Source organism: Camelina sativa, chromosome 8 (assembly GCF_000633955.1).
Source record: "Camelina sativa cultivar DH55 chromosome 8, Cs, whole genome shotgun sequence".
Taxonomy (NCBI): Eukaryota; Viridiplantae; Streptophyta; class Magnoliopsida; order Brassicales; family Brassicaceae; genus Camelina; species Camelina sativa.
In genome coordinates this window covers 25,831,377-25,853,183 of record NC_025692.1, presented here as the reverse complement: position 1 = coordinate 25,853,183, position 21,807 = coordinate 25,831,377, and the positions used below count along the sequence as shown (strand labels likewise).

Here is a 21,807-nt window from a genome sequence, read left to right as displayed (position 1 = left end):
TTTCTATTTTTTTGAAAGGCTCCACAATCTAACAATAAAACTGATTTTGCATTCAAAGGTAATGTCAGAGAGTTTGATACCTCAATGTATGTGTGTGTGTTGTGTAAAATGTAAATATATAGAAGACAATGTAAATCAATTACAATCTGTGAACACACATGAAATTTATTGCTGTTCTTACTCATAAATGGGTAAGCCACAATAATACAAATCTGACAGAGTAAATGCAGCCACTTGAGTACACAATCTCTTTGTTACTACTGTTCGAAATATCGACTTCTATATCAATTGGTTGTTACTTGTCAAATCTACAATCAATTTGTCAAAAAAGTACCGTCAATTAAACATGCTTATATTTATTTCAAATTTAAATTGATAACAAAAAGTATCAGTCGTCGTCGACTATATCAACTTGTCAACATATTCCAAATAATCCAAACTTCGAAATAACGCCTAATAAAGAAACATTTCTTATAATAACCAATTGATTGCTTAATATATGATTTTAAAAATAAATGTTACTCTCTCTGCTTACTTGTGCTCAATCAACACGAAGGAAGCTCATAGTATCGTCGTTGATCCAATCATACTTCTCCACGAACGGATTCGGGATGTTCGATAGCTCCGGATATCGATCGATCGAATCTTCCCAAACGTTCTTATCACCAAGATCCTTGAGAACCTCCCAAACACAATTGTTAGACTCGAATCCAGCTCCCATACTCATCATTAGTATCTTATGACCTTTCTTTAATCTATTCTTAGCTTCCATGTAACCAAGAACATACCATAAACCACCTGAAGACGTGTTCCCGAACCTATGAAGCGCCATTCTCGCTGGCTCGATGTCGAACTCTGTGAGCCCTAAGCTTTTTCCGACTCCTTCTATAATCGCTCTTCCTCCGGGGTGAATACAGAAATGTTGCAACCCTGTTTTTAGGTTTAGACCGATCCCCGAGCTCCCGGGTTCTCTTTTCCTGGTGATTCTTCTTTTAACCGCACGGACTATGGCGTAGCGGATCAGTTCCTTGATGGGCAAGACTCTAGGGAGGAGAACTTGGAGGTTCTTGGTTAGGGCTCGACCGGCTGCTTTTTTTAGGTGTTTGGTTAAGAGAAAGCCTGGATGACCATCTCCGTCCTCCATTTGTATGCAGCACGAGTAGGCCTCGTCGTCTGCACCCACATGGGCACGGACCACTGTCACAAGCTTCATCAAAGCCCGGTTCTTAAACCGAGCTGCGTTGGTTAACAGAACAGAGCTTCCTCCTGCACGGAAGAGACAGTTTGAGAGCATCATGGATCTATCTCTACCGCAGTACCAGTGAGGACCCATTGTCTCGGTGCTGACCACGAGTGCGATAGCGTTTTCGCGAGTTTCGAAGATCCTTTGCACGATATCTATGGATATAACGCTCGCGCTACACCCTAGTCCCGAGAGGTTGAAGGATCTGATGTCTTCCCTCATCTTGTATCTGTTGATGACTCGTGAGGTTAGAGAAGGAGATGGAGCGAAGAGTGAGACGTTGACGACGAGGATGTCAATGTCGGAAGGAGAGACTAAGCCTTTTGTCTTCTGAAAAAGCTTGTCGAGAGTGTCGAATATAATCTCATCCATTTCGGAGTGAGCGTCGCGGAGAGTAGGAGAGTCTTCTCTGCCTTCAAGGACGTTTATTGGGCCGTACGTTTCCTCTCCAATCCCGGAACTAGCCATTGTACGGAGGAGAAACCTGTACTCTTCAAGACCCAAGTTCTTGTTTCGTTGAACGACCTTAGCACAAGTCTCGGTGTCGAGTTTTCTCTCGTCCATGCCCTTGTAACACTCGTAGTGAAGCATGAAGCAGTTTCTTTGGTTTCTTCTTTTGCAAACAAACTTGAAGATGTAGAAAACGAAGAGAGTGAAGAGTAGGAACAGAGAAGGGAGTGAGAAGAGTTCCATGGAAGAAACAAAGGAAGAAACAGAGAAAGCAAGTGAGAGAGAAAGAGAGTGTGTGAAAGTGTTGTGTTTTCAAATTGTGTCAAAGTTGCAAGGAAATGTACGGATTTTATAGAGTTAGTGATATGTTCAGATTTTGTTTACTTTTCTTTTTTACACCCGTTGTAAATTGCTTTTGTCATTCACCTATTAACTTCACTACCAACTACTTTTTATTTATTTGAAAATTAGTTTTTAGTTTGGGTATAAAAAAAATATATATCAAAATATCGTCTGTGACATACGTGTTGGTATGATCATCTAATATATGATTTTAGATGAATTTCAAGTTTAAACATTGTAGGATCTATGGTGCTAGGTATACTGCAAAGATCAACTCCTTAAGATTGGTGTGGTATGGTCAGGACTCAGGAGCGGATGAGACTCTTAAATTTTTGTTTTTTTAGGGTGTGTTTAGTGCGAGAACTACGCATTTGGATACACCACCTTTTTATGGTAATATTGCCAAATGCGTTTGGAAAATGATAACACAATAAGTCAATAAATCCACAACGAAAGACAACAAAAACATCTCAAAATTAATTAGTGTCACCAACCAAACCCAATAATTTATAAAGTTATGATGACTTATTGACTTGATACCTCTCATGACAACATTGGTTTTTGAGTGTTTTAAAATTCGATACACATTTGATAGTCTTAGAGAGATTGTAACAAGTTATAACTCTATGCTTAAATGTCTCTTTGTGGTTAATGGGATAATAACAAGTATATGTTAGGGAGTGGAGCATCCATTGTCAGTCAGTCCCCATTCCCTTACGACATGTCTGTTCATTATCATTTTACATATCCGATGCCTTGATTATTGACCGTATATCTTATATGTTTCTCCATATATATTGCAACCTTTACGTATTTAAGTTGTTCTTAACATTGATACTGTATATACAAAATACAGTATATTACCCTACCTCATATCAAATCCATTAAAAATTAGGTATATCCAATCCTCCAATTTACTTCGATTGGTTGTGATGATATATAGTAACAAACGAGTAAATGTCTCATGACCCTTTTCTAGATTTTATTTTTTTCCCCTCAATTCCAGCCTGTGAAGAATTTACTACGGTGTTTCTCGTCCTTATATCATAACGTGGAGATGTAAAAATTTGTTGACAAAAAATTGCGAAAACGTGGTACTGAAATTTGTCGAACTAATCAATGCTTGTCTAGTAGTTCAAAAGTTTTATTATGGGATTGGGAGATTAGGGTTCGTATTCTTTTATATTACGGTCATTATGAACGTTTTAATTAACGACACCATTATTATTATCTGGTTTTCACATCTTTCGGAGATTTAGTCTAGGAAAACTTTATGACACCCCAAAAAAAAAGTATGTATTTTTTCACTTTTCTAAACAGAATAACAGTATAACATCAGTCCATTTGCAATAAAAATTCAATTCAGTAATAAAAGCAGTGGTCAAGTAGTCAGTACGTACAACTGCAACAGATAAGATAATAGTCTTGATTGGTTGTGCATTCAGACTTTTGTTTCATCACCTTAATTTTGTCTTCAAATTCACTTTATTACTGCAGATTTGTCATTTCATTACAAAGTCGTGACAAAATTTTGTAAAAGTCTCTGGGGGAGTGGTAAAAAAACACAAATCCAAAAAAGTCTGGAGGTGGTGGTGACTCAGTTTTGTTTGAATTAACTATATCTAGTCATTCTTGGTTTCCTTTTATACGAGCTAAACCAATTGTAACCGCAATATAAACCAGTTTTAAACTGATTTGATCTTTTACCAGCCGTAAATCCAATTAAACCGTTGTACCACTCAGAACCAGTCCCGGTTTTTAAAACTTGACTTGGCTATCGTGTGTGATCATAGGCTCAGTAAAATCAATCAATGGCGGTAAAAAAGCGACACTTGTGTGTTTGTAAGACCATATACAATGGTTATAACATTAAACACCCTCCACCTCAGTTTTTAACACTCCACATCATATTCTCTTTCTTCCACCTAATCATTCAACACTCAATTCAATTTTAACCTCTCTAATAGTTTTATTTAATAACATTCAACATCTTACCCCACCTTTTGATTTCATATTCTTATTTTCTTTATAATTTTATCTACATATTTATAACAATATGATTAAAATTAAATTTAAAATTATTAAAAGTTACATAGTTTCTAAAAAAAGAAAAAAACATAATTTTTGTAAAAACAAATGAAAATATGAAAACTTCAAATATAATATGATATAAGCACATGACAATACAATAAGATTAGGATAGGGAAAAAGGTAATTAATAGAATTTTGGATATTAAAAGGATTATTATTAGGATTTTGTTTTAAAAAAATTAAAATATGACCAAGAATTTATTGTAGAATAATTTGAAAGTTATAGTGAAAATATCTATTTACTATGTTCAAATAAAATGAATCAAGTCTCTATTTATAGATTACAAAAAATAATAAATTTTAATATAAAAATAAAATAAAAGAAATTGTTTATTATATAATAATTGGTGTTAAATAGATAGAGTGGGATAAAAAAATTAAAAGTGTCATCTTAATTATTTGTTTTTTGGCAGGGAAAAAAAGAGAAAAAAAATGGTAAACTCTCCCTACACATGCGTGCAAAACAACTTTGCTTATACAAATGACATCTGTCTTTCGCGGACCCACTTGCTGTTTTCAACATGTTGAAGAGTTTTAACTGATATTAATCCAGCTCAGCTTTTTCATTTTTTCAACAGGTTCACTGTAACAATTAAACTGTTGAAATTTAAAGATGGTCTAAGTAAATTTGACATAATGATAAAATAATGTTACGATTGACTTTTCGACACGAGGGACACTAGAATCAACAGTAACCGTACAAGAAGAGTATACGATCAACGGCTCAAATTTAATAGTAAGAATTAAATTGGGGGTCCAAGCCCAACTACATAATATACAACGTATTGAATTGAAAACTACACACCACTCTTCGCATATTTTATGTGATGGTGTCCCTGTCCCCAATTTCACACATCTAGGCTCCTATCAATGCAAATATTGTATTTTACGTTTTTTTTAGTTTTACTACTTTCTTGCAGGATTATAGTGACTCTTGTCTCAATAATCATATAATCAGTTTTAGTTACAATCTTTACTCGTTTATCAACGGGACAAACAAAAACAAAATCACAAATCTAACGTTCTCAATGAAGCCTGAGGTCGAGACCAGAAGCAACCTGCTGCCTCTATAGTCTATACATGATCGCATTGCTATACAAGAAGAAGTTAGTTCCCGACGCGCACCCACATACCAAAACGCTCTTGGTTGGCGGTTTTTGTATCCGCCTTTAGGGGGGTTTTATTGATGTTTCTGTTCCTCACTGGTGTTGCTATGCCTTACTCTGTCAAAAAAATACACACATGTCCTTGATTTACGGTCAATCTGGTGAAACTTGGATTCTCATTCAGCTGCGAAATAGCCTTCTTGGATGGAGAGTTTCTCAAACGCTTCAAAGTTTGTTTTTAACCCAAGAAATTGGCTCCCGATCTGAGCACAACCTGCATCAGGCCTTCGACACATTCCTTCTCTTGTCCGCAACGGACACAATGCTTCACACACATTCTGTTCAGTCACCGATGAGATAGATTCTGAGACATCTGTTGTGTTGTCCTCAGATGGTTTTTGGGAAATTGAGTGAGAACATTTCTGCGCCCCATCTTCTACTTCAACTGTGCAATCTCCGTTCTTTGTGAATTTAACTTTGCAGCCAAGTGACTGCAGAGCTCGTGATATGACGGCACACTCTTTTGTAGCTCTCTTTGCTGATTCTCTAGCTATGCGGCTTATGTCTCTCTCGGTCACTAACTCTTCGCTCAATGACTCCACTGCAGAAGATAACTCATCTACCTTCCTTTCTGCTTCTTCTTTCTCCTGCTCCAATTTTTTCCGACCCGACACAAGAAACAAACAAGATGAAGCAAGATAATTGACGTTAATAGAACGTACAGTCAAATATAAACTTTAGGAAAGGATTCTTTTGTAGTCTATAAAAGGTTAGGAAGGATGGGTCACCTTCTTCATTTCTGAATACTTAACAGCCATGGCTCTACATTGGTCCTCGGTTTCTGTAGCGTTCGGTTCCACAGGGCAGGCCCACCGGAGATGGAACTGGGGCCAGAGAGTCGGGGCTAGAGCTGCTGCAGGAGGTAATAATGGGCCATCATATCTTGAAGGATCATATAAAGGGTTACAATGGACATGAGAAGTTGCACTGGAGGAACGTAAATCAGCCAAGTAGGCCCAAAGACATCCACAGGTTTCAGAAATCCCACACTGCTGCCTCTCTTTTTCACTGACATTTATCAAGAAAGGGTCAATATATATACTTAAACGGTCGCACAGTCACTTCCTGCTCGACTATGGAACTTTCACCTATACAAAATTGCTCCAACTTTCTCAGGAACAATAATAACCTTATATATAACATATGATGAACTTTTTCTGACTTTACAAACTAAAGCACAGAAAATAAGTTTTAAATGAGAGGTTACCTATTGCACAAAAAGTTCCCAAAACGACATGAAAGCAAGCAGTCCATGAAATCTACCAGGAAAGTCTGAAACAAAATAGTAAAGGGTAGAGAGTACTTTTAAAACAAAATTTCATCATGACACTGTCAAACATCTGTTAATGGTCTATATACATACCGGAGAAAACTCGAACGCAGAAGGATACATCCGCATCAGCTGTGAAACGCAATCAAGCCACTGCAAACACCGTAAACGTGAAGATGAAATAATCTAAGGCTTTACTCAGCTATCTAATTAGATTTTCACATCGTAAAGATTATTATAGCTGTAGGCAATAGCTACTCACCTGCAAAAATATAGGAGAATAGTTGTTCGGCCCATATGAAGAGCTAGAAGATTGAGCAATTGCTGATCCTGAAAGTTGCTGTACTGGAGAGGAAGGGAAACTTCGAGCAGAAGAAGACTGAATTGGTAATTCAAAATTACCAGATTCAGACACATTAGGCATTCCCACCCGATCCGAAAATGGGTGACCAAATGCTAACCAATCCTTTTCGACAAGAGCCTGATGTGAAGTCAGAATAGTAGAAAAGACTACATAAGACAATGGTACATCACACAAAATTCTTACGAAGGCTGCTTATGCAGTTAAATCAGCTGGCAAGAACAAAGTATTCTATGAGAACCACCCACAATATCAATTATCAAGTTACAATCCTAAACTTGAAGTTGATTAAGGAATTAAGTAGATTCAGTCACAACAAGAACGAAAAGCCCCAGAAAACTTAAACTATAACACGAGGTGTACCTGGAACCCAGAAAATGTTCTGTAGTATGGATCAAGCAATAAACATGCAAGAGAAGTCAGCTGAGTTGTTCTGTCCCATCCATCACTGCACAGTGACATAACAAGTCCGGAAACAACATAAAACAGCTGAGAATAGTTAACACCTGATTTAACGGATGATAAATACAAGTGTTGAAGTGTCTGCTTGAGACAAATGCATCTTTGTCCTATCACATGTCTATAAATTGGTATCCAAGTAAAACAGTTCAGTGACGATGTGGCCTCAAGATAGCTTACCTGCAGTGCACGAGAACTGATGCTGACTCCATAGCAACACGTGCAGCAATCCATGCTACACCAGCTAAGATGCTCTGGATGTGACTTAACCAATTACTATCTCCGAGCAAGGATACTGAAGCAGACATACTACTGAGATTACCTCCACCCCACGTCGAGGCACCATGCCTCTACAGATTTCACACAAATAGAGTTATCCACTATTAGCAACAGAAGAAACAGAAGTATTGTAAATCATGATGTATCTTCAAAAAGATATCTGTGGTATATTTTACACGTTCTCCATGAACTTGAAAAAGAAACTAAGGTTGCAACCATTAACTTGATAACTAATGTAAATATCATGTCCACATGCTCTAACCTTAATTCAATTGAATGATACCCGTTTTAGTTTCTGAAACCACCTAGATGTCGTGTGCTAGACAACTTGGAGAGTGTCAGTTGATTTGTTAAGAAACTTTAATCGCTTTCGAACTTCTCCGCCAACTACAAATCCTAAATTCTCTGGAATTCAGTACTTACCAAGAATGATGACGTCCCATCTGACGATGTTGTACCATGCATATCTAAATAATCCCTAAGGCGGGAAAAGCTCTCTCTCATTGTATGTATGTTGTCTATCCCCAGAAAAACAATCTGAAGAGAAACATTTTCAGTAAAAACAAGCAGTTCCAGAAGACAAAATATTGAGCTGCAAACCAGTTTAGACAATGTACAGACTTCAGATTTAAAATAATTTGAAGATGATTCTGAGCCTCCTCCCATTGCTCCATTTGCTAATGCATTTTTCTTAGGTCTTGCATCTACGATATAAAGCTTCCTATGGCACAAAAACAAAATGACAGTTCGTGTAATTTTCTTAGTAACTAAGTATCAACATTCAACCACATTTCAGATATGAAGTAACAGAGTAATTTTCTATTTCACCCAAATAGACTTTTCTTAATATTCCAGAATATAATCCCACGTCCAATGGGGCAAACAAGAGTGGTTATTTCCAAGTATACGTATGTGATTTATGATTTTTAACACAAATCATGTGAGAAATGCAAGCACATAGAGGGGTCATGGTACTAAGAGATGACAAAAAGATTATCAGGAAACCGAAATGTTAATTTTAACCAAATGACGAAAAAATCAGAAGCTCACCTTCGTGCTCCCTTATGGCCAGCTAACTGAGTGCAAAATGAAGCAACAAGTTTCTCATCACAACTACTGTAGAAATGGGTGAAATTTATCAAAACATCAGATCCATCACTTCAAGCACTTTGAGATTCCAAATAAGAAACTAAATTATCATGCACAAGTCTGGTCATAAAACTGAAAATTCTACTTACCTCCTAATGTTCATCATCAGACCAACTAAAGGTTGTGATGAGCGAGCAATCACAGCTCCACTTCCTGCAATTGAAAAATAAATAAAAAAAGCAACATGTAAATGTCGAAGCTATACCAACAAAGTTCAAATAGAAGTACCACAACCGCTGCATTTCTACCTGGATGACACCACGAGATCACAGGTAAGCGACATCTTGCCCGAAAAGTAGACGCCTGGATCAGATCTTCATCACTGACAACAAAAATGCGGTAATTGTTTATTGTGTCAATACTTCTCATAAAGATAGTTGAAACCAAAAAATAAACAGTGGTATGCCAAGTTACTAAAGATAATCTTCTATGTAGTTCTCAAATACGAGCACAGAACTTCTCCATGTTTGGCGAAACCAAATGAAACATTTTTCATTCCTGAACAAGGAATCAATGTCCTACCTAATTGATTTTGGAACCATCAAAGCAAACGGATAACTCTGACACAAGTCATAATTCGAGTTCAAGTTAGTTATCCGCCAAAGTTCATTGGACAGAGTGAATGAACCGTCGTCAATCATATTCATTGACGCTTGTTGAGAACTTTTTCCGAGAAGCCGAAAATATTCATTAAGCAATATTTCCTTTGGGTTTGCGTTACCGAATTTGGAAGGCCCACATGTAAAAGCATAAAGATCCCATACTCTCTCTGGTTTGTTAGACCTCAATAGTGCATCAACGACAGCACGTCTCTACAAAAGTATGCTAATAGAATCAAATAGGTTTCAAGGAGAAATGCAAAATGTAGCATGAGTTGAAATTTTTCAAAAGTTTCACCTGTTTGGTTCCAGGTCGAAAACCATAGACAACTATCCTCATATCTTTTCCTGCAAAATGGACATGAATCATTATGATATAGTTATAAACTAACATACAAAAAGTATTAGATAAAGCGGTAAATAAAAACCCTTCAATCAACATCATTGCAGGGGTGATGTCTGCTGCCAAGATAATTACTTTCAGGTAGTAAACAAAGGTAATAAAAGAAAAGGAGCTAAACATTAAACTGAATTTTGATCTATGGCACAAGAACCTGAAAACATAAATTACTCAGAATCTGTTTTAGCAAATGGAAACACAGAAACATACCAGTGACCTGTAAAAGTCGATTTGGTGCATTCTCATCGTTGTGATATTTGTTTGATTGAACTTTCAGCGCCTACATATAATACCCATGACACAGAAATTATATAAAAGTAAAAGTATTAAAACCCAGAGCCTAACTGCACCAAAATTAATCACAGAGCGTAGACATAATAACTGACCAGTTTGTTAAACTTCTCGATAGCTAAAAATGGGATTGTACCAAGTGGAACAAGCTTTCTGGTTCCTTCACTCTTCACAAAGAGAAACAAAGAATAGTCCCTTAAGTTTATAGCATTGTCAAGAAAATATGAGTAGGAATGCAGAAATCAACAGCGAAATGCACGTGTGATGCACCACGTAAAGATTACAATAAGTTGACAAAAAAAAAGAAGAAACATAGGAAAGACAAGTCATACCAAAAACATAATACGAAAATTTGACAACAAGAGGGTCCCTGCCTCATTGGTGTTGATGAGAATAACTCCACAAGCCTGAAAATCAAAGCCAACTTCAATTAAAAGACCAAAACACAATACATTTATGATGAACAAATTCCAACAAACAGGAATTTGATTTCTTGCTAATTTTCAAGAAACCTGACTGAAGCATCCCTATCAATTCTCAAATCCAAAGCATAAAGTTTTAGAAAACAGTGAGAGGCACCAAACAGAGTTTTCAATTCGAAACATCCAATTTATAACCAAATCTAATGACATACCTCGAAGAGAATCCTCTCAGATTCCAGCAAGCAATCCAAGTTCGAATACGAGCTAGAAAAAGAAGCTGACTGAACCATCCCAATCAAAATAGAACATAAAAAAAAAAAAAAGCATCAATCGATAATCCCCAAATTATGAGCTTTTCAAATAAAGAGATGAAAAACAACAATAACAATGTTCTCGTGTTGCTTGCTTAACGAATTAGGTCAAGGAAAACACGAGAGAAAGATGCAATAATTGAATTGAGAAGCTAAGAGCGGAATACATCGAGTTTAGTCCAATCGAGCATGTCCCAGCTTCCGTAACCTTCCATCTTCTCCGATGAACATCGCAGCGATCGTGATCGCCCGGGGAGAGGTCTCAGCGCCGTCATCTGAAAGGAGAGAGAGAAAGAGAGAGACGGTGACTCGGTTTGGGCTTCACCTGCCGCTCAACGGTGGCAAACTCGACGGATTTAGCACGCTGCCTTTTCGCCACAGAGACTATGAGACATCCAAATACGACGCAGTTTCCGTACGGCCAGAGTTTTACGTTTCAGACCCTTTATTTTTTTTCCCCCTTTTGCTTTAATAATCTTTTTTCTTACCTATTTAAGATTTTTGTTAGTTTCTATATAGATTATGTTTTACGAAGAGTCAAAATTAAATACTACTATTAGAATGAAAGTTTTTTGATAAAGTCCATTTTATGAAAGACTTGAACGTAGTAATTAAATAAATATTTCTTTATTGACCTCAGTTAATTATTGAAAAATGTTTTAGACTTTTTTTTTAAATCTAAAATGTAAAATATCTAACGAAATTAATTAAATAAAATTTATCATTAGAATATCCCAAAATGAATGTTAATTCATATGGTAATCCAACTTGTAATTGTATGATGACCCCTTCTATATAATATTAGTCTGTATAGTAATTGTATATTATCAATCATATACTGAGACTATCATCATACCAATATTTGTTTCTTAATGCCACATCTTTCTTTTTAAAAAAAAACATTATCATCATATCATAAAATTATCATTCCTACCAAAAAAAATATCATAAATTTAGCATCATACTGATAATACAATTGTTTTCTAATGCTAGCTTGATATTTTCTCTAAACAAATAGCACTACAAAGTTCATTAATACTAATCGTTTATTAATTAAGCATGCTGAATTTGGAGAATCGGACCTAGATTAGAAATACTAATCTTTGTTGGCCAGCTAGATCAAGTGCAATTTCTGATTTCATTAATAAAAGATTATGCTTTCATAAATAAAACTTAAGCATGTCAATTATGCTTTCATAAAAAAACAAAATTTATCAACTAATAAATCTGTTGCACTTTTTGATTCCAAACTTTGACAAACCCCTGCACATACGAAAACAGTTGACCGGAAGGGAGGAGAAGATACAAACAAAACTTGGACAAATCGGAACTTGAAGTTCCGAGAAAACAAGGAATCTTCTGTATCACCCAATAAGATATTACAGAATCAAAAACAAACTTGGCACATACGTATATATGCAGTATGTAACTCACCACAATAAAATCACAGAACAATATACACAACGCATCATCATCCTACTACAAGTCAGAATTTGCAATCCACGAAGCAGAATAGTAAAGAGGAGGGGAAAGATAAAGACGAGCTCAGATCATAATACCTCTCGTGGTAATAGCTCAATAACGTAACAGCATTTCGCCCTCGGGTTTGGTCCAAGCTGCAGATGATACTGGGCTTGCCCACGGTTTGGTTGGTTACCCGGTGGGTTAGATCCAGTGGCGTCAAAGAGGTAGTAAAATTGTAGACTTGTCTGTCGTCTTGGAGAGCTTCACCTAATTATCTGTGTCCATGCATTTCTCAAGGGTTTACTACTGGTACACTCCTGAAGAGCCTTGGCGTTCAGTTCTCTGCCAAATCTCCAGACATAGTTGAGGCCAACAAGAAGCTCGGTAATGATGGCTTCCGTCTTCTGCTGGTTTGCAAAGAACAGGGTTTGTGCAAGAACGATGTGCGTCCTTGAAACCAAGCTTTGGTGCTCGTAACTCCGCTCGGATTGCCATTTTATCATGTTGTGAGCTAACGGACCCAGCCATTCCAAGATACCTGCCATTGCGTCAGTCCACTCTTTCGCTAGTCCTGGATCATACACCGTGGAAGAACTCAAGTTTTTTGAGTAGGGCTTTAGTCTTTCTCTAAGGGATGTTCTCACGCTCGCCGGTAACATGTTGTAAAGGTCGTCTCTTGCATCATCGCCTATCAAGTGAGGAGATGCACCAAACCTCTCTATCACGATGATAACATTAGCATAGTGTAATGCTAAGCAAGCAGCACCGAGGGTATTAGGAGCAGCATCTGACAACTTCGGTCGGGAAGGAAGTGTCAAGTTTTCAACGAAAACAGCGTTAGAATTTCCTTCAAGAATGTGATGCTCAGCACTACTATTCCTAGCTCCATTCCGGGTCCTAGTACTAAGAGGAGTAATCCCATCTTGGGACACCATGCAGCCTTTAAAGGGGCCAACCTGAGTTAACCGGTTGGGTTTCGATTGCTTTTTCACTGAGGAAATAGAAGGCCTTTCCGGGGTCTGCCCCATCTTTTTGTTGTTTTTGCCCATTCCCATTAGTGGTCCTGATTTGGAGGTGATTTTACCAAGCGGACCTGAGTAAAACTTGAAACGTTTGTGTTTTTCTGCAACAAGAGGACCTGACTTAGGAGGGGATTCGGCGCTGAGAGAACCCGAAAGGAAATCACTCATCTTTGTGGACCTTGTAGCAGCTGAACCCGATGCAGGACCCGTAAATCTTCCAAGGGGACCAGAAGCAAATCTAGGAATACCGCTAGTCTCAGATTTATGAGAAATAGGAGTTAAAATTGTAGAAACCGAGTGACTGCGGCCAATGAAATCAGAATCTGCAGAGCTAACATCACTAGCCTCCAATCTGTAACTAATGCCGAAAACATGTTTAGTCCTGCTAAGGATTGTGAAAACTGATCTAACCAAGAGAAGGACGGTATAGTCAAAAGTACGGTTCCAAAGAGAGACATCCCGCAGATTCCTTACTTCATGTCGTTTCCACGTAACTTTTTTCTGATACTCCAAAAGATTGTCAGTAGCAGATTCATTGCTCCTCATTCTCTTGTAAGTCTGTTCAAGATCCGCCAAAATCTCAGTCTCCTGGTAGAGGCTAGCATTTGACGCGATGAAACGTTCCATTTTCTTGGCTTTTTTATCCATCTTCTTCCAGCCAAACTGCCACCCATAAGGGTCAGTTCCAGTCTTCATCATCTCACTAAAACAAGTCTCAAAGCTCTTCAGCTTGGGATCATTGCATTTCCTAGCAAGCCTAGCAACAGCTTTGGCTACGTTCTCAATGCTCTCCATCAACTCATCGCGTATTAACCTGACGATGAAATCATCGTCTTCAGAAACTAGCTTCTTAATACCGGTGGAATGCGTAATCTCTTCCCTAAGCCTTGCAACATTCTTATCACTAAGTGACTGCCACAAGTGAACAAGCTTGGACAGCAAACTCGCAACCTCAAACGCTAATACCTCAAGCACCGCCTTATCTTTATGACCATCATGTTTCTTTGGAAACCTCCACAGATTACGAAACCAAGTCTCTGAAACCATCCTCTCTCTCTCTCTCTCTCTCTCTCTCTCCCTGCTTTCCAACAAAGAAACAATTACAATCAACAGCTAAAAAATTAACACATCTGGAACCAAAACAGTGAGTAAATACAATCAAATCCAAGCATCAAGAAGTAGTAATAACTCTTACACAAGCAACGAAGAAATTGGTGAAATCTAACTACAGAATCGCCCAAATATTTACCAACCAACCCCAAATCGGGTTGTAAGAAGTATACAAACACAGCTTAACGCGTTCATGAAAAAATCGAATTCAATAAAGAGACCCATGATTTTGAATTAGGAATTGTCGGCAAATCGAGAAGAATAAACCGACACGGCAACAGTAACCCAACAAAAAAAAAAAAAAAGCAAGGAAGCGCGTAAGAATGATACAGTGGGGGAGGGGGGAGATAGAAGAGAGAATCTTACCGATCATTCGAGGAAAAGATGTGAATCAGAGAAAAATCTGGAAAAAGAAGAGATATTAAGAGAGGAGGGAAGAGAGAGAAGAAGAAAGTGGGGAGGAGGAAGATGCAGTGAAGACTGCTATAGCCACATCCCACATGGTGTGTGAGAGAGAGAAAGAGAAAGAGAAAGAGAGATGTTAAAGCAAGCAGCTAATTGTGGAGAGAGAGAGAGAGAGAGAGAGAGAGAGAGAGAGAGAGTGAGCGAGTCAAGTTCGTCGTGTTATTTTAGAATCCTATATTTCGCCATTTCTTTTATATTTTTTTTTTCTTGTTTACTACTTTATAATTATATTCAGACTATTTACTTATTCTGTCTCAAATCTTTTTGATTGTCACTTTTTGAACCTATAAATGTTTAACAATTTCACAAAAATTTGTTTTTTAATCTAATTAACATGTGAAATTTCCTTGGCATATAAATAAATATAAAGAAAACAGTGAGAAATTTCCTATTTTTAAACACAAAAGTAAAACATTTATAAACATATATCAGAATATTTAAACAAACGGTTAAGAATAACATAAATAAAATATGAGAAATATCCTAAAATAGCACTAAAACAAGTTTTTTTTTCCAAATTTAGCACACATTTCATAATTTTCCAAAATAACACTATTTAACCCATTAAAATATTAAAAATTAATTTTTAGAATTTTGTTTTTTAGGTTTGGGTTCTCAATTTCACATTTATGGGTATAGTTTTGAGAGGTAGGGTTTAGTATTTTGAATTCAGGATTTAATTTTCATAAATTAATAGATTAATAAATGCTATTTTTGGAATTTTAGAGATGTTGTGCTAATTTTTGAACAAAAACTTATTTTTGTGCTATTTTAGAGAATCTCCCATAAAATATTTATATAATTTTTTTTCAAAGTTTTTCAAATTCAATTACGGTCACGAAAGAGAAAGTGGACGTTTAACGGAATTTCCATGCAACTTTAAATCTTTTGTTGAATTCAAAAAAAACTTAATAACTAAGGATATTTATTAGATCATATATATGTTGTTGTTGTCGTCTCGATAATCATAATTTATTGATACATGGAAAATTAATCATCCACGATGACGAACTTGTATAAAAATAACTAACAATGCACGTGATTACAATCAGTGACAGATTTTTTTTTCTAAAAATAGAATTGCTTTAATTAGCGAACCTCAATATATGTACATATGCTACAAAATCTTTCCTTTGTTGAATAGACCGGGACGATCGATTCTCTCCCTTGTAGTTTACAAAGAAAAAAAAAATCAAGAATTTAATGGGCATAACATAACAAAACAATTGGTTGTAATTGAGTCCATAGATTTTCTAGGACCAGCTCTAATCACGACATCTATCTTAAATTGTAAGTTGCAACTTGTAACACAGTTATAAATTTGAATTTGTTTTTTTTTTTTTTTAATTTGTTTTTATAGTATGAGAAAGTTATAGAAACAATAAGGTCATTGGTCAACAATCAGAGAAAGGAAGCTACCATAATATAATTCTCTTCAATTAATTAACAACTTCTAAATATAAAACTAGAAATTTGTACAAACTTAAATATTCAAACAGTTTTAACTTGAGAGAAACGCTAGGAAAAAATTGACCTAACTAGTTTGATTGACGTTGAACTTGTCAATATGAAAGCGATATATATAAATATATAAGTCTTAATTATCTGCAAGTTTGTTTTTTTTTTGAAAAGGTGTGGAGTGGATTGTTACTTGTTGGAGCATGCGTTTGTTTTTTTTTTACGATAATAATAAAACGTTCTGAGTTTTGACTTTTGCCATACCCATAAACATAATGTTTACGAGTGAAGATATATGGAGATTACAACAAATGAATATTGTCTTCTGATTATGAGACGCGTACTTTTTAGTTGACAAAAAACTACTATTACACCAAATATGCCACTAGAAATAGAAACGTTGACCTATATTGTATCTATGTCAATTAACGTAATGATGATGGTTACAAAAAACGTTAAGCAGATTCTTAAGATAATCTCTTTATTTTGGTATGTGAGCAATTTGTAATCTATGTCAATCAATGTGTTACAATATAACTGATTTGCATGATCACCTAGAAATATAATTTTGCGTAAATGTATTTCCACATGAGAGAGATAAACTTTTTTTCTCAAGGAAAACGTTAAATTTGGTATATGATGATGAAATTATTGTCACAAAATATCACCTTTTAACAAAAAGAAATCGTATGTCCATTACTACAATGTTGACTATAGAATCAAAGTATATATAGTCAACAGAAAATTCAAAATTCTTACATCGGCTATAAATTCTGAAATAGAGCAAGAATCTTATAATAATGTTTCGTGAGTCGCTCAGACGGAAAAAGGAAAAAGGAAAAAAAAGGTGAGACACGTTACACGTAACTCGTGACTTGGGGTGAACGCGGAAAAGAAATTTAACATATGGGAGTCAAATTAAAAATACAGAAAAATAAAAGGAGCAGCAGATAATAAACATGGGATCAGATAACCTTTATTTGGTTGAAAATAGGATTATCCGGAAAGATGAGGGACTAAAGTGAAAGTATTCGGGGGTAGGAAGAGATCCGTCACAATCATTAATGGCCATCACGCGGAAACTTGTCGTTTATACAATTCCTTAACCATCGGGTCGGGTTTTATATTCCAATTGGGTCCAAAGTATTGTTTAAATTACTCATCAGTTAGTGTGATTTTTTTTTTTTTTTTTTTTTTTTCAAAANTTGAATTCAAGTAATATCAAGTACAAAAGAGGGATACAAAGATCCAAAGTCTGAAACAAAGGTAAACAAAGGCATTCCCCAATACCAAATAAAGATAGATAAATTACATCGACCATTAATCCAAGAGAGCTTTGAGTCACTAACTAAGAAGCAAATGACACATGAGAGATCATGATATGTCGATAACTCTTTCACGAGGATTTTCATGGAAGGTGAGATGGTCCCTGTCAAACAAAGATTCGGAGACGTTGAAAGTGTAGTCATGGCTAAGCGTCTCACCGGCGTGAGCTGAGCTAATTGAGGTAGTACAAGGGCCATAACAAAAGACTTCATGAGCTTGGGAGCAAAAGAACTCACCAATGAAGCTATTAGGAGGATGCACCTAAAATAAGTGAAGGACCGTAATATAACAGGTGGAGTCTCTCTCGCATAAGAGCTTTGGCTATGGAGATTAAGGCTTCCACACAAAGTTTGTAGCCGGCGTAACACAGGCAAGTAATAACTCAAATTAACTGGCGTTTGGTGAATGGTGGTTGCTAATGGTATTAGCATTGGAGGATGACTGAAGTCGCTAGCTAGAATTGACAAAGGGTGATTATTGGCTAAGGGTCTACCAAAGACATAATCAAGCTGGTGGCAATATAAATTCAGAACTAAGTCGCCTAAACACTTCTGAGCCAAGGGAGAAGGGATTATTACCATATAAAGAGCAAATACCAGGGTTCTATCTAACTGATTAAACAAGCATAGCAGTCCAATCGGTGTATTCCGCAGAAGGAGTCTTCGGCCTAAGCGGGTATACTCACGATCTGGACCTTGATACGAGCTATGACTTATTAAAGAGAAAGAATAGGTTGACCTGATTTTTTGGACAATGGGCTTAGGATAATGAACTGTTAATGGGCCGACTTTGTGGATCAAGCCCACCAAGAGAACACTAGGGTTTTCACATGATGGCCAACAATATGACAAACTGCGGCGGCTGGTCGGAGTGGGTGAATGAACTGGACGTGAGAGGAGCATCTCCGGTGAACACAAAATCATCCTTGCCAAGCTCTGATGGTGGTGAGTGGTTAGAGCGGAGGTCCAAACGTTCGGTAAAACCATGACCCTGAAGAAAGGTTCGCCGTGCGCCGTCGACGTCTTCACCCGGAAAGGCGCATCTGATGGCTTAAAAGAAAGATCTTTTGCCATCAACAAAACCAAGGTTAAGGCTTCTTCAAGTGAGAACAAGATTCCGATTTTTGACTTGTACAAAGCAGTGGACAATCGATCCGCTATCGCAGAAGCTGGGTTTATGTAGAGAAAGGTGGAGTTCGCCGGAAGACACCTTCTGTCTTTGTGATAGAACCAGCCCAGATCTGCAGTTTGCATGATTATAAGGAGTTGCCAAAAGGTTAAAAAAATGGGGAAAAAATGCAAAAGGAGAAAAGGAAACAAAGAAAGATTAAAGCAGGGAAGAAATTAAGCAGAGGAACTCCCGACGTCGGCGAGCCGAAGCTCCGCCGATGCCGGAGGAAGTTTGAGAAAAGGTTGCTTCGATGTCTGCGCCTGGGAGAGAAAAGTCGTCTATCCTATTTTATTTGGTCCAGTTAATGTGAATTAGAAACGAAAATAGTGGTAAAACAAACACGAGTACGAGATATATTTTAAAAAATGTGTAAAAAAATTTTGACCGCTAAAAAAAAAGGTATTAAATGCCAATTAAATAAACGTGTTAACATGCTTATTAATACTACTTACGTATTAATTAAGTTTAGAAGAAGAACAAACAATTAATAAATTTACTGAACAGTATGATTCTATTGAACATATAATAAGGCCCAAAAAAAAAACGCTACTTACGTTGCTTCATCTTGGCGTTGTCATCAGTAATTTGACTGAATCAAATCAACTTTGAATGCTTAAACCATTTTAAAAGGATTAATGACAATTAATTGAACAAAATACAGAAACTTAAAGCAACAAATCCTGGTGTGGTGGATATAGTTTTGGGCTTCAGGGCCCAATATTTATAATTGCTATATCTGACTCACTTGGTTTCTTCTACATGTCACCAGTCTCTCTCTCTCTCTTGTGCTTATCTATCTCTAACGGCAGAGCTGACTCAGTTTTCTCCGGCATTGACTCGCCTGAGAATCAGAAGCTCAGACCTGGTGAGCTTTCTAGCTCCATTTATCGTTTATTTGATTATTATTATTTCCTGTTTCATTTATCTGGAATTTGTTCAGCTGTTACAACATCTTCCGATCACGAGAAGATTCACAATTTCTTATTTCTGTTTTTGATTATAATCTCAGCCATTTACACCTGAGAAATTTTTGATTAATGCGTAATAAGAACCCAGATTTGCGTTTATCTTCCTTTCCCAGAAACATTGTCTACTTTATTTTTGACGTTTCTCATTTTTTTTTTTTTTTGGATTCCAGCTATCACTATCTTTCAAATTAAATGTGTTTCTTGTTGTGTCGATAAAGAAAAATATCTGAATATTTTTTTTATTTACTTGTGCAGATTCTTATGTTGATGTCGCCTTAAAATGAGTGTTCATCCTTCTAGCCTGGTTTTGGTGTTTGGGGAGAGCTAGGAGAGAGTCAAGGTGAGTAGGTAGAAACAATTTGTGGAGAATTTGGATTAGGTATTGCATTAGTGATAGGGTTGAAGGGGTAGTGATTTTCTAGGGCTTATTAGTTTGGTATGAATTCGAGGGCTGATGATCCTGGGGATAGCTATTTTCGAGTTCCTTTGGAGAATCAAACTCAACAAGAGTTCCAACTCAGGGGTTCTTGGATTCCATTTACACCCAAGAAACCTCTGCAAGGTACATCAAGTCTGATCGTAGATGAGAGAGTGATGCACCAGGATCTAAATGGGGTTCCTCCAGGTGGTGAGTTTGAAGAGAGGGGATTCTGCAACAGTGGTGCTTTACGTGATCTTAACTATGCGGTGCAGGGAATGGATCAAAATGGGGTTTATAACCATGGTGCTCATCAGGGGGTGACAAACACAAATAGGGTGGTTAATAACTTAGAAGGATCATATGCTCAAGGTAGGAGTAATAGTGAGAGAGATCTTTTGGGCAGGAGTGATGCAAATTCTCCTTTAGCACCTGTTATTAGAAACACCACCGGTAACGTAGAGCTGGTCAATGGAAAATTTACTTCAGATGTGGGTATGGTAAACAGTTCTTTCGTCCAAAGTGGTAGTTCTCAAGCTGGCTGTACAGAGTTTGAATTGGACGACTTGTTGGATCCCGTACAGATGCCCTTCTCCTTCACAAGCCTGCTGAGTGGTGGGGATCACTTATTCCAGGTTCGTCAATGTGAGTGATCAAATCTTTTTTTCAGTTCTTTTTTTTTTTCTCTCGTTTTTGCAGGATTTAGTGTATCACACTACTTAGATCTTAAGGTATTCTATTCATATGTGCATGAATTAGAGAACCTTTTAAGCATGAGCCAGACTGGCACTGAATATCATCATTGGATTTCATAGACCATACCATTTTCTGAAGGAAGTCTTGGTTTTGAACAGATGGAACTCCAGCGTGTAGCAAGCCTCTTTAACAATTTGAATTCACCAATTAGAAGAGAAGTAGTTGGGTCCGTCTTTCAAAGTTCGTTTCAATCTGTACCGTCAACGCCCAGTCTGTGCAGAACTGGTGAAAAGAGTGGATTCCTTGAAAAGATAACTACTACCACTGGACATGAAATCACAGAGCCGAAATCTGACAAAAGTATGAAGAGCATTGTGGACTCGTCTGTTGTTAATTCGACGGAGGTTACTAAACAAAATGATGGCAGGAGACAAGATGTTCTGGATTTTGATCTGAACATGACACCTCAGCAGAAACCCTCCAAAAGGAAAAAGAAGTTCATGCCCAAGGTGGTTGTGGAAGGCAAACCTAAAAGGAAGCCACGCAAACCTGCAACTCAGGAGAATATGAAATCTAAAGAAACGGGGAGTAGCAAAAGGAAGAAAGCTCAAAAGAAAAACTTGGAAGAATCAACTACTAAAAAGCAAGCCAATGTTGGACGTATGAGCAACAAAATCCCTGAAGTCAGACTCAAAAGTTGCAGAAAAGCTTTGAATTTTAACTTGGAGGATTCTGGAGATGCGAGGCAAGGTGACTCTGTGGCTGAATTTGTCCAGAGTGGCTCAAAGTCATTTTCTGAGATCAGAGATGCCACTGGTGGAACTAGTGGTAGTTTCCCGATTTCAGCAACACAAATAGAGCAGAGCAATGAATTGGT

The 21,807-nt window shown here is 37.0% G+C and overlaps 3 protein-coding genes and 1 pseudogene across 4 annotated transcripts in view; 1 reads left to right on the top strand and 3 right to left on the bottom strand.

The window, feature by feature from the left end:
• LOC104708665 (3-ketoacyl-CoA synthase 19-like) lies at positions 149-2,021 on the bottom strand. The gene is made up of 2 exons (XM_010425265.2): positions 536-2,021; positions 149-308 (listed from the first exon to the last, which is right to left on the bottom strand). Exon 1 carries the CDS (start codon positions 1,934-1,936, stop codon positions 542-544), a length of 1,395 nt encoding a protein of 464 aa, XP_010423567.1. The 5' UTR covers positions 1,937-2,021; the 3' UTR covers positions 149-308; positions 536-541.
• On the bottom strand, positions 5,049-11,288 carry LOC104708664 (phosphatidylinositol-3-phosphatase myotubularin-2-like). Its single transcript, XM_010425264.2, has 19 exons — positions 11,001-11,288; positions 10,735-10,803; positions 10,433-10,507; positions 10,196-10,267; positions 10,020-10,089; positions 9,708-9,757; positions 9,333-9,622; positions 9,059-9,132; positions 8,900-8,963; positions 8,712-8,777; positions 8,283-8,382; positions 8,085-8,198; positions 7,563-7,732; positions 7,287-7,371; positions 6,825-7,043; positions 6,656-6,715; positions 6,500-6,564; positions 6,021-6,300; positions 5,049-5,879 (listed from the first exon to the last, which is right to left on the bottom strand). Exons 1-19 carry the CDS (start codon positions 11,106-11,108, stop codon positions 5,409-5,411), a joined length of 2,502 nt encoding a protein of 833 aa, XP_010423566.1. The 5' UTR covers positions 11,109-11,288; the 3' UTR covers positions 5,049-5,408.
• Positions 12,044-15,010, bottom strand: LOC104708663 (annotated as a pseudogene).
• Positions 19,613-21,807, top strand: part of LOC104708662 (transcriptional activator DEMETER-like) — a 15,443-nt gene continuing 13,248 nt past the window's right edge. The window contains exons 1-3 of one of the 2 annotated variants that reach the window (XM_010425261.1): positions 19,613-19,713; positions 20,072-20,869; positions 21,089-21,442. In XM_010425261.1, the coding sequence (XP_010423563.1) occupies positions 20,255-20,869; positions 21,089-21,442 (969 nt within the window). In that variant the 5' untranslated portion in view covers positions 19,613-19,713; positions 20,072-20,254. Of the gene's footprint in view, positions 19,714-20,071; positions 20,870-21,088; positions 21,772-21,807 lie in introns of both variants that reach the window. The other variant, XM_019228971.1, reaches the window with a different exon arrangement.

Coding starts and splice junctions, on each gene's coding strand:
- LOC104708665 (XM_010425265.2), bottom strand. CDS start 1,936: ATGGAACTCTTCTCACTCCCTTCTCTGTTCCTACTCTTCACTCTCTTC.
- LOC104708664 (XM_010425264.2), bottom strand. CDS start 11,108: ATGACGGCGCTGAGACCTCTCCCCGGGCGATCACGATCGCTGCGATGT. Junction 9,758..10,019: donor TCGACTTTTACAGGTCACTG/GTATGTTTCTGT, acceptor TCCATTTTGCAG/GAAAAGATATGAGGATAGTT. Junction 9,133..9,332: donor ATGGTTCCAAAATCAATTAG/GTAGGACATTGA, acceptor TTTTGTTGTCAG/TGATGAAGATCTGATCCAGG.